This window comes from Antechinus flavipes, chromosome 1 (assembly GCF_016432865.1).
Source record: "Antechinus flavipes isolate AdamAnt ecotype Samford, QLD, Australia chromosome 1, AdamAnt_v2, whole genome shotgun sequence".
Taxonomy (NCBI): domain Eukaryota; kingdom Metazoa; phylum Chordata; class Mammalia; order Dasyuromorphia; family Dasyuridae; genus Antechinus; species Antechinus flavipes.
This window is the reverse complement of record NC_067398.1, coordinates 685,098,952-685,111,324: the sequence shown is the minus strand read 5'-3', so window position 1 is coordinate 685,111,324 and position 12,373 is coordinate 685,098,952. Positions and strand designations below refer to the sequence as shown.

Below are 12,373 nucleotides of genomic sequence, written 5' to 3'. Positions count from 1 at the left end.
TAGCTCTCTGTGACACTATTGGGGGTTTTCTAGGAAAATATACTGGCATGGTTTACCATTTCCTTCTCCAGCTCATTTTTCAGATGAGGAAACTGAGGCAAACAGGGTGAAGTAACTCTCTCACACAGTAAGCATTTTGAGGTCACATTTGAATTCAGGAAGAAGAATCTACCTGACTACAGGCTCAGCACTCTATCTACTGGGCTACCAAGCTGCCCACAAACTATACACAAGAATGAAACTGAAATAAATGAGAAAGGAAGGCACTAGAATTAAGGAGAAGAGAGAGAGAGGAGGAAGCTGCCTTTAGTCACAAAGCTAAAAACTGGGACAGGACTTGAAGTTCTAAATCTCATATGTTTTAGTTTTCCATTAAATCTTCCTGCTGCCAAATGTATCAAAATTAGAGAGAGAAACAAAAAAATGCTTCCTAATTAGATAGTCAAGGGAAATTTTTGTTAGCGATTATTAAATCACAAGTCTAAATACATTTTTCCATCATTTTTTCTTTTCACCTTTCATTAAATTCTTTATTCCTGAACCTTGTAATGGAAAATTTTACGAGTATACTATATGAAACAACTTCTAAGTCTCTTAAGAATTAAAAACAAGTATTACACAGAGGATAATGGAGAAGTACATAATGGGTGTGAGCAGGCTGCTACATATACCCAGAAGAGAAACACCAAAGAACGGGGCGTCAAAGATGGATTACCTAAAAACAAGATGGGCCAATCATATGGTAAGAGCGAGCCATGAGAGGTGGACATCCACCGAATTCCACTGGTCCCTGGTACTGCCATTAACATCAGGACAAACTAAGGAAGAACATTCACGAGAGACCCTGGGTAGAGAACTTTAGGGACACAAATGGACTGAGATCTCTGATGTTAAAGAGTCTTGTTGAAAAGAGTAAGTCCAGGACTCATATAAATATTCAATATGTAAACATGAAGGATATTTTTTAAAAGGATTATAATAATGCTGAAAAAACTTAAATGAGATTTAGTTCATTTTGGAACAAGCCCCGACACAGGCATTCCCAAGCTGCTATTATATGCTGAATATATATATATATATTTAATGCATAAAGTCTCTTAATTTTTTGGTTCTCTCAATACCTTTATATCACAGAACAGGCTTGAAACAACAGGATTGCCAAATGGAAATTTATTTCCCAGAGGTTAAGTTCTGGGTATTCCTTTTTAAAGAAAGGAAGAAATAAAGGAAGACAAACAACTCAGGGCATGTTTATGCATGTTAAAGGGGATCTGTATAAGTCAACAAGACAGGAGCAACTACAGTGGAGACCCCTTTGGGATTCCCTCATTCAATGATAAACAAAACTGTGTCAAGGTAGGATTAGCAGCCAGAATATTGCAACCTTGAAGGAAATCTGAAATGTTCCTTTAGAGCTTATTTTTTTCAAGTAAAATAGTTCCAATAACATATTAAGAAAAAAATATTCTATTTGAAAAAAAAAAACTTTCCAACACATTTCTAAATCTTAATGTATTGTTAAACTTCATTTGAAACCTGGACTTTACAAGATTATAGGGCTTTTTTTGACCTTATTTTGAATTGTATTTGTTATAGTCTGACACATTTAGCAATTCACAGATTCCAATTTTCATCTTACAAATGCAAAATATCTATTTCACCATTTCCTCAAGCTTAACGTAATAATGAGCACCATGTACTGAGTGGATCATCAAGACTTCATTTTTTAAATCAAGAAAAACAAATACATTGGCAATAATTATTTTCTAGGATGAAAAGTTTATGATTCACATCCTCACAAATATTTATTTCATTATTTCTCCTGTATCTCAATGTTTCTCCTAGAAACATCCACACTTGAGACATCAGTCATGTACCCAGACATCCATCATTTCCTAACTTCCCATTCGTCAATATTTAAAGGAGCTCTGAATTCATTAATGTGGATATATCCTAAGGTGTGACAGTTTTTCAAGAGATGCTCCAAAATATGTCCCAATGAAATCAATCTGCCAATGAGCATCTCCAAATATAGTTAGACTGCTTCTCAGGTCAAAGACAAATAAACCACTGCCAGGGCTGCTCCGGTTTGGTACAACTTTCAATAGCTGGTACTATTGAAGGAATCCAATACTACCTCCAGAGGCAATGAAGGTGAACTTTGGTAAAGAGTTAATATCATATTCCCCATATTCAACTATCCACAGCATCACTGAAATATTTTCTCTATTGTATATATATATATCCAAGTGTTAATATAAAAGAATAAGTAATAAAACTTAGAATATTTAGTCTAAATTACATATATAAATTCAAGACAGTGGTAAAGATTACATTTCCAACAGAGAACATAATTAGGATTACAGAATTCTAAGAAAGTAATCAATTTCATAAAAATGAAATTATGTGAAGAGATCCTTTTCCCCTCCCCTCATAGTAAGGTATGAAGCTTCTTAAGAGTTAAAAACATGTGATTGGGGAAATAACAGCTTTTCAAACTCAGCAATCACAAAATCAATGTCAGGGTTATATTTTGCTTTCTGATGTCTCAATAGGGGACTGACTCTTCAATCACATCAAAAAAAGAAAGTCATAGGTTTTAAGACTCTCAAAGACTTCTCAAAGGTGAAAACTAGATAGAATCTAAATTTAATAAAGTATTACTACTATACCCAAAGACATTAAGCAAACTAAGTCTGATCCTTTCCAATCAGTTTAACAATTTCTCAGCAGAAATTGTCAAATATTTCAACTTTAACAATTAAATGAGGAAGCATGGTAGTGGAAAGAAAGCTAACCTGAGTCTGAAAGGAATGCACATCTTGCCCAGAAAACATTTACCTCTTTGACTCTAGGAAAGTCATTTTTCAATGCTACCTTCCCTATTATCAATTAAGATAACTGTCTTTTGCTACAATAACCATAACTAACTTTTTCAGTATCAACAAAAAGTACCTTTATAAGTTAATGAAAGCCAACTCACAATTTATCTAACAGAGTTAGTTGTTTACAAACGTTTCAGAAGTGTTAATTGGCTGTGAGAAAATCAAGATAGTTTATAATTGAGAAAGGGAAAAATGAAAGATGACTTCCCAATTAAGGCACTCAGTCTCGCTTGGGAAATATTTCTACTATCTCCTAAACTGTGAGAGGTAGATAATTCTTATGTATGATTGTCCCATACACTCCTCCAAACAAATCATTTAAGAAATTTTCCTCTTTAATCCACTAATATGAATTTATACATCTACTAATCTACAAATATATCTCTATATTAGGAAGTTAAAAAAAAATTAAGGATGACAAAAAGGGCAGTTTCAAAAAATCCCAAATCGACTTTTTTTGAATCAATGCAAAGTAAGGTGAACAGAATCAGGGCAACAATTATTATAACAGTAAAAATAAACAATTCTGAAAGTCTGGGGAACTGTGATCAGTGTAGAGGACAACCAAAAATGCCAGGGAATGATATTAAACACTCAGAAAGGAAGGACTTAATATGCAGAATAAAATATACAGTTTTGGCCATGGGTAATGCAGAACTCTGTTTTGCTTGCCTATGCCAATTTGTTAATAGTGACTTGGAGTTGGGTTTATTTGTTTATTTATTTACAATAGGAGTGAGATGGAAGGCAGAGAAAATATGCCTCTTAATTGAAAAAATAAACATAATTTAAAAAATAAAAGTAAAAAAAAGTAAAGAAAAATCAATACTTGGAAAATCCTTTAAAAACAGAAATGCTGTGAAATACTATTTGTCTAAATTTGTCTAAACAACGAAGAATTTCTCTTCAAACTGTCATTTTAATTCATCTTTTCATAAAATTATTTCTATTTTCAACTTAACATTTTCCCCTCATCCAAAAAAAAGTGGCTTTAATCAATTTCATTTAATTAATTTCTATGTACAGAATATCATACTGGTTGCTTTTCGAGGAGGACAATGAAATAACCTTGAGACCTAACTCTCAAGAAGTAGAGATGTGTGTGTGTAATGAATATCATCACATTCTGGTACTTTTACCAAACGATTTATAGACAAAGATAAAGTGATTTTAAACAGCAAAGTCTATCTGTGCTTAAGTGCATATAAAGATCCCTTAACAAGGGCCAATTGCCTTCAAGACATATTCTGCAGCTCCAGATCCCTTCTCTGAACTCCTCAGTGCTGCTAAGACATCTTTTACACCACATATTGTACCTACTCCTATATCAGTTCTCCCACTGTACAACTAGCATGAGAGCAGAGCCCCTAGTCTGTAAAGGGAATTTACGAGGGTTCTGAAGCCCTGTAATCCAAACACTGGAGTGCAATTAATTCATATCCCAAACCTGTCTACGGATTCACAAAATATCAAGCTACATACTGTGGATTCAAATAAATTATAAATTAATAGACTTAAAGCTTGCGAGAAGCCTTGGGTATAATCTAGTCCAACCCTCTCACCTGATGAGGGAGGAAAACTAAGGTTCATAAAGAAAGTGACATTCTCAAGATTTATGCTTACAGGCAGTATCTCTGATTTCAAATCTAGGGTCTCAATTTAGGTTTTAAAAGTAGAACACATTTAAGAGAGTCACCTCTAAGATTTAAGGGATCTCCCTCCCACCCTATTCTGTAACTAGAATCAAATTATCTCGGGCTGGAAAAATATCAGAGCTGCCTAGTCTAACTCCCACCTTACCATAAATTCCCTATTCAGCATCCCCCCAAAAGTGATCCTACAGCCTTTACTTTAGACCTTCAGAAAAACAGAACCCATCAAGTCAATGGGGAAGTTTCTTGAACTTTTTCCACTCTCAGCGCCTTTTTGCCTGAGAAATTTCTAAGTGACCCCAGGGGCATAGAATGTACAAATCAAACATTTACTGATAACAAATCATAATTTTGCCACATCTACATTCAATTATGAGACCCCCAGACAGGGTTGCGAACCACACTTTAAGAAGCTGTGATCTAGTATTAACACTTCCATTTTACAGATGAGCAAACAAGACCCCAGGAGTCTAGGTGAGACTAGTAGTAGGCATCACACTTTCAATCCTTGTAATTCAAACTCTATTCAATTAACAAGCATTTATTAAACAACTACTATGTTTCAGGCACAGTGGACACACTGGAACATACAGGCAAAAAGCTTTTCTCAAGGAGCTCATAGTCCATACAACACCTACAGAGTAGATGGTAGGTTACTTCAGAAAGGAGAGAGGGGTGATGGGGGCAGAGGGGCTCACTCACCAACAGGGGGGGAGAAGCACCAGCTAGGTGACTAAAGGGTGAAAGCAGAGGGACACTCACTCCATGGGGAAGGGGGGCAACTTAATGACCACCAGGTCCAGAGGGCCTCTCAGAGGGAAGGGGCAGAGGAGTAGCAGCTAAATGACCAGGTTCATGGGGGCCCCTCACAGAGGAGGAGGAGGGCAGCATCTTAAGTGCCCAGGTCCACAGGGATCTCTCAGAAAGACGGGGGAGGGGGATAACAGCTAAATGATCAGGTTCATAGGACTTCTAAGAGGAAGGGGGAGAGGGGGCAGCAGCTCAATGACTAGGTCCACAGGAGCCTCTCAGAGGAAGGGGGAGAGGGGGCAGCAGCTCAATGACTAGGTCCACAGAAGCCTCTCAGAGGAAGGGGGAGAGGGGGCAGCAGCTCAATGACTAGGTCCACAGAAGCCTCTCAGAGGAAGGGGGAGAGGGGGCAGCAGCTCAATGACTAGGTCCACAGGAGCCTCTCAGGGGAAGGGAAGGGGAGCAGCAGCTAAATGACCAGCTCTATAGGGTCTTCTGAGAGAGGGGGGGAAGGGCAGCACTTAAGTGACCAGGTCCATAGGGGACCACTCAAGGAGCAGGGCAAAGGAGAACACCCTCCGGAGCGAGGGGGTGGCGTCTAAGTGACCACGTCCACTAGGGCCCTCCGGAGCGGACGCAGGGATGGCAGAGGAATGGGCACTCGCGTAGCGGGAAGGGGGCGGGTGGCCGCCCCAGGACCAGCCTCAGTTGACAGGCAGCCTCGCAGCACTCCCGGGTGCCCCAGGCCCGGCCCGGGGCCTGCCCCCGCCCCTCTAACGGATCAGGCTGGACGCGAGCCCGCCCAGGGCGGCCTTCTGCGCCCCGCTCGCCGCTGCCCTCCTCGGGACACTCCCCTCCTTATTGGGTCCAGCAGAACGGAACGCCGGGCGGGCTCCAGATGTGTGGGGGTCCGGCCCGACGGGTCGACGCAGCCTAGCGCGCCCCCACCGGAGGACAACCCCCCACCCCATCCCCCCGGCCGGAGGGGCGGGGAGCGCAACAGCGGCGCGGCAGGGGGTCCCAGCTCCCTCTACCCCTTCCCCGGGCGCTCCTCCCCTTCCTTCTCCCCTCCCCCCCAGCCCCAGCGACGCCGGGCCCTCCCCAGACGGACCCCCGCCCGCTCACCGCTGTCAGGTCCGGCAGCCGGTCCCTCATCCCGCCCCGGCCGGCTCCGCGCCCCCTGACGCCCCGGGCCGCTGTCCCGGGGCCGTCTAGCTCAGTTTAGCTCCTCTGCTCCCTCCCCGCCGCCCGCAGCTCGCAGCCCCCGCCCCGGCCCGATGCCACGGCAACCACCGCCAGCCCCAGCGGTCTGCGCATGCCCGGCCGCCCCGCCGGCAGTCCCCACCCCAAACAAACCGCGGCCGAGCCTGCCTGAGGGCTGCAAGCCCGGAGGCGGGGGCGGGGCCTTGCCCGGGCAGATGTGCCCCCGCGGGTCTCTAGCACCGGGGGGGAGGGGAGAGGGGAGGAAAGGGGGAAACGAGGTCCGGGCCCCTCGGGGAAAAGGCAGCTCCTTTGTTTTCTCTGAGAAAAAACGTGCCCCGTGTAGAGCGTGGGGGCGGGGGGGACGCTGGATAATTAACTTAAGGGCACAGCTGTCCGGACTGGCCCCGTGGTGCTCAGAAGATGGGGAGCTCGCGGAGGAATCCTCTCCTTCCCCGGAATTTAGTCTCTTACTGGAAAAGGGGAAAACACGTGCCTAAAACGCCTACTATGTGCCGGGCACAGTGCTAAGGGCTTTACCGCCCTCTCCTCAATCCCTAGAGGGAGATGCTGTTCTGATCCCCATTTTATAGCCTAGGGAAACCGACGCAGGTAAGGTCAAGGGGCTGGCCCAGGGTCACAGAGCTAGTCGATGTCGGAGGTCGAGTGAATTCCCAGGCCTTCCTGACTCCAGCTACAGCGTTGCCACCCTAGACGGGTCAGCTCAGTAGCGCTGGCTCGCCCAACCAGTGTCCGCGGCAGGGGGAGGCTTGGACCAGGGGTTCTCTGCACGGGACTGGGTGCGCACCTGGGTGTGCATGAGTGTGTGGGGGGGTGAATCCCAGCGTCTCTGAGTACAGATGCACGCATGGCCTGGACCCCAGAAGGGGAGAAACGCATCTTCCTCTGAAGGACTACCTGCCCTTGACTCCTATTCCCCACGTGGTGGTCGGCGAGTCAGAGGGTCTCAGTTCCCTCATCTATAAAATCAAAGAGGGATATTACAGGATTGCCAACGTTACTCCCAGCCCTGAATAAAAGTCCTTAGTTACCTTTGAAAGGACAAGAAGGAGGGGAGGAGAGGGAAGAATCATTCATCCTGCCGGGTTATAAATTTCATGAGAACACACAGTACATGTTACTCAAGGTAAATATCTCCCAGATGCAGCCTGGTGGAGTGGATAGAAAGCTGTGGTGGAGGTCCCACACCCAGCACATACTGACTGTAAGTCACTTAATCATTCAGTGTTAGAAATCAAGCAGCATGTACTGAGCACTACTAAGTGCTTGATCGTAGTTTATAGAAAAACTGCTGGCCCATCCTGCTGGTTTTCTCACCTTTAAGGTCCCTACATCAATGAAATCACAAATTCTATCCCTTAGAAAAATCCTGTCTCTACAAGGAAAATAATTTAGGGATGTTGGAGGTGCATTTTTTCCCACAAGCTTCAATTCAATTAAATATTATGTAGGTAAAAACATAGATATTATGTATTATACAGATATTATACCTATAATATGCAAGAAATATGCTAGGAATATACACATAAAGAAAACTAACCATAGTCTCTGACTTCAGAGAATATATAGGAAACATATCTAATAGATGGCTGAACTCGGAAAATTAGTTGGGTGTGCTAACGTATTTGTCTACTAAGTACCTCTGATGTACAAGGTATGAAGATGAAATGAGATAAAACCTTTGTCTTCACTGAGTTTATAGTCTAATACGAAAGATGACTGGAGCATTCCCTCACAGTGGATCCCCCCAAAAAAACTACCCCAAATTATGATGTGTGAGCTATGTGACAATTTTTTATGAGCTAGCCAAAAAGCATATAGTTCTAAACAGAAAATATTTAAGCAGGCAGCAAAGCAAATAAAGTTAATGTAATAAATCATTCCATGTACACATTAGAAAGGTCATTGTCCCACATGTTACCACACCAAAAGCAGGGCAAGGCACAAATCTGAAAAACGTATGTCACTAGGATTGTATATAGGAAATATATGTGGCTAGGAACCCAAGTGGAAAGGTTCACCTATAGAAAGTTCTATATAGCTAAGGCCATTTATACCTGGGATGCTGCCAGGCAACTGACATCTTCTGGTATCACATCTTAAAGGTGTGTTCAGTCCACTGGGTGTCAAATAGGCAATGAGCTCTATTTGTTACCGTCTCCTGTACTTTAGATACATCTGCTAGATTCTCTGCTTCCATTGGTTATCATACAAGAACTAGAAAGTATCCCCATGCCAAGAATAAGTTAATAGGTATTTAATCTATCACCAAAGCAATGATCCACCACATCTACCTAAAGACTACTAAGAAAATCAAGCCAGAGTATGTCCAGTGAGTTTGCAGGCAATTATGCTCTTCCTCCATGATGCATTTGTATACTTCTCTCTGTCTCAAAAAGTTTAACTCCTATGAGCTAAAGGAGTACATGATAGGACTCCACTGTATGAGATAAAATTTAAAAGCAAGGCTGAAGATAAATTACAGAAAATCTCTAGTGGTAGGGACAGAATTATTTTATTTCATTTTATCAAAGACATGCCAGCCATGACTTCAGGGATCATCTGATTGAATTTTTTCATTTGATTGAAGTCAGTTTGGGATTTTTAGGGAAAGAAAAGTAATAAATTTAAAATAATAAATTCATCATAACTTTTATTTATTAAAATGATAGTGTCATAATGTCATTGAAAGAATTTTTAAAAGCACTTGGTGATCATATTTTTTAAATTATATAAATAATACTTAGTACAACTCTTTTATCTTTACAAGACTTTATAAGTATATATATATATATCCTTTTATTTGATAATATAAAAAGAAGTGGAAGGGGGCGAGACCTAGTTTGATTGAGAGGACTAGAGTTATTGAGATAGAGGCTCATTGGTCAGAGAGTTGAAATAGTGTCCATTGGTTCATTGATCATGCATTGCAAATGATGGCAAATATCATTATGGAAGCAGTGGCTTGAGTGTATAAATGTGCATATATATGTGTGTGTATTTATATATGTGTATATAAATACACACACATACACACATAAATATATATATATTCCTTTTATATAATACAGGGAATATTAATAGATCCATGAAATCACATTAATGTATTAAAGATAGAATTTATTTCTTAAATTTTTTGACTTGGGAGAAACAGAGGTCCAGAGAAATTAAGGTAGTAAATAGTAGAACTGGTATTCCAACTCAGGACCTCCAAATCCAAACCCATTGTTCTTTTTGTTGCACCACACATTCGTACAACACAATACTACAAGCATTTATCAAAATATTCATACTCTACTATATGATAAAGTAATTGATAGGCAAGGGAATTCACTGAAGACTTTAGAGGAGCAGTAGAGCATCTTATTAGAAAAATTATACTTGCAGTTCTAGGTTATTATTGTTATTGTTGTTTGTCCTCAGTTCTTGAAGAGGCCCATGACATCAGGATGGGGATGCTTCAACATGCAAATAAAGTAAATTTCATTAAGGGAGGGCTATGCAAAATCACCTGCCTCACTTTCCCCTCTAGAGCCATTGAATCCAATGGCAAGATACAGATCAGGATGACTGGAGATGGCCCCTGATACAATGGAAGACCTTGACCTTTATAAGCCAAGATCTTTAACAGGTCTCAGTTTGACTGAAGGGGAACACATTTTGTGACTAAGGCTAGATAAGAAATGAGATGGAGAATGGTCTCTTTTTCCTAGTCCAAAACAAACAAACAATTTAGGAAGGAAAGACCCTCAGGGCAACTCTAAGAAGAAAGAAATGAAGGAAAGAATTTTACTGTGAACCTTCATAGTTCTTTGTTTATGTCTCTTTTGCTGCACTTCTCACGTCCTACCTTATGCTGTTCCTTTTTGTGTATTTGTCTTATCCCTCTACTGTGAGATTCTTTAGGAACCACAATTTTCTTATCTATATATTTCCCATACTTGCCAAGCTGGAGGCAATATAACAGTGGACAGAGACCAGGTTTTGGAGTTAGGAAGATCTGGATTCAAATTTCTTTTCTGACACATATTGAATGTTTGATCCTAGGCAAGTTACTTAATTTCTCAATGCCCTGGTCAACTCTATATATGACTCTAAAATGCAGAGATTATGCTGTTTGATGGGAAAAGTTTCTCTTCAGTCAGTACTTTCTACAGCAATATAATCATAAATCTGCTTTTTTAAAAGAGCATAAGTTTTTTCTTTTTATTTTATTATTATTATAGCTTCTTATTTAGAAATTATATGCATGGTTAATTTTATAGCATTGGCAATTGCCAAACCTTTTGTTCCAATTTTTCCCCTCCTTCCCTCCACCCTCTCCCCCAGATGGTAGGTTGACCCATACATGTTAAATATGTTAAAGTATAAATTAAATACATGTCCAAACAGTTATTTTGTTGTACAAAAAGACTCAGACTCTGAAGTAGTGTACAATTAGCCTGTGAAGGAAATCAAAAATGCAGGTGGACAAAAATAGAGGGATTGGGAATGCTATGTAATGGTTCTTAGTCATCTCCCAGAGTTCTTTCACTGGATGTAGCTGGTTCAATTCATTCCTGCTCCATTGGAACTGATTTAGTTCATCTCATTGCTGAAGATGGCCAGGTCCATCAGAATTGATCATCATATAGTATTCTTGTTTAAGTATATAATGATCTGCTGGTCCTGCTCATTTCACTCAGCTTCAGTTCATGTAAGTCTCTTCAGGCCTTTCTGAAATCATCCTGCTGGTCATTTCTTACCGAACAATAATATTCCATAATATTCATATACCACAATTTATTCAGCCATTCTCAATTGATGGGCATCCACTCAGTTTCTAGTTTCTGGCCACTACAAAAAGGGCTGCCACAAACATTAAAAGAGCATACTTTTTGTAAATTTGCTTATACTAATGCCACTTTAAGTATTGAAATCTTAAAGTAGGTATTACAAGTAGTGGTGTTGTCATTTCCTATCTAAGAAAACTAAGGCTTTGAAGTGAGTCTACTTGTTCATAGGTAGCAATCCAGGGCATGTTATCCACTATACTACTCAGCTTTTCATTTGCTGAACCATTGTTTTCTATACAGGAATTTGAATTCAGAAGTTATTCATTCATAAATATCATGGATATCTAATCATAGGCACATAAGTGGCACAGTGAACAGAATACTAGGCCTAGAATCAGGAAGATCTGAGTTCAAATGTGGCCCCAAACACTAGCTGTGTGGTCCTGGGCAAGTCACTTAACCCTGTTTGCCTTGGTTTTCTCATCTATAAAATGATCTGGAAAAAGAAATGGCAGATCATTCCTGATCTTTGCCAAGAAAAACCCCAAGTGTGGTCACAAAGAGTGGGCTAAGACTAACTGAACAATAGCAACAAAGTCAAAAGCAGCATATAACTAGTGTCCAATTAGCTCTTTTATCCTGCATTTTCTAATAATATTGAATAATTTCAATGATTATTAAATATTTACAACACATAAAACTCAAAAGTTAGCTTTACAAATAGAGCATAATTTTAAAACTTTTTATTATAAATGAAAGTCAACAAAATCATTTCAATATATAAAGAACAAAAATGAGGCTCGATATAAGCCCATGAAGTTTTGATATATACAGTTCAGGTGTTTAGGTATATGTAAATTTAATTGGATTTTAACAGTGTGAACTTTTTTTGTTGTTTTCTTCTGCTTTTTTTAATGTTGTGTTAATGTTCTCATAAAGAGACTGGGCCACATAGAGCATGCATAGAATTGATTCTGTGAGGGTCATCCCATGAAAAATGCTCTGAGTTGCCTTAGACACTCTCAGGAAAATATATGTTTATTTATTAAGGACTTGTTTTCATATATTGCAGCAAACATTGGGTGTTACC

General features: G+C 40.4%; 1 protein-coding gene across 5 annotated transcripts in view; it reads right to left on the bottom strand.

The window, feature by feature from the left end:
* The window catches only part of STX2 (syntaxin 2), a 49,917-nt gene extending 43,353 nt beyond the window's left edge, over positions 1-6,564 (bottom strand). For 2 of the 5 annotated variants that reach the window (XM_051972598.1, XM_051972600.1), the window contains exon 1: positions 6,413-6,558. In XM_051972598.1, the coding sequence (XP_051828558.1) occupies positions 6,413-6,442 (30 nt within the window). In that variant the 5' untranslated portion in view covers positions 6,443-6,558. Of the gene's footprint in view, positions 1-6,412 lie in introns of all 5 variants that reach the window. The other 3 variants (XM_051972602.1, XM_051972601.1, XM_051972599.1) reach the window with 3 other exon arrangements.
* Positions 6,565-12,373: the final 5,809 nt, after the last annotated feature.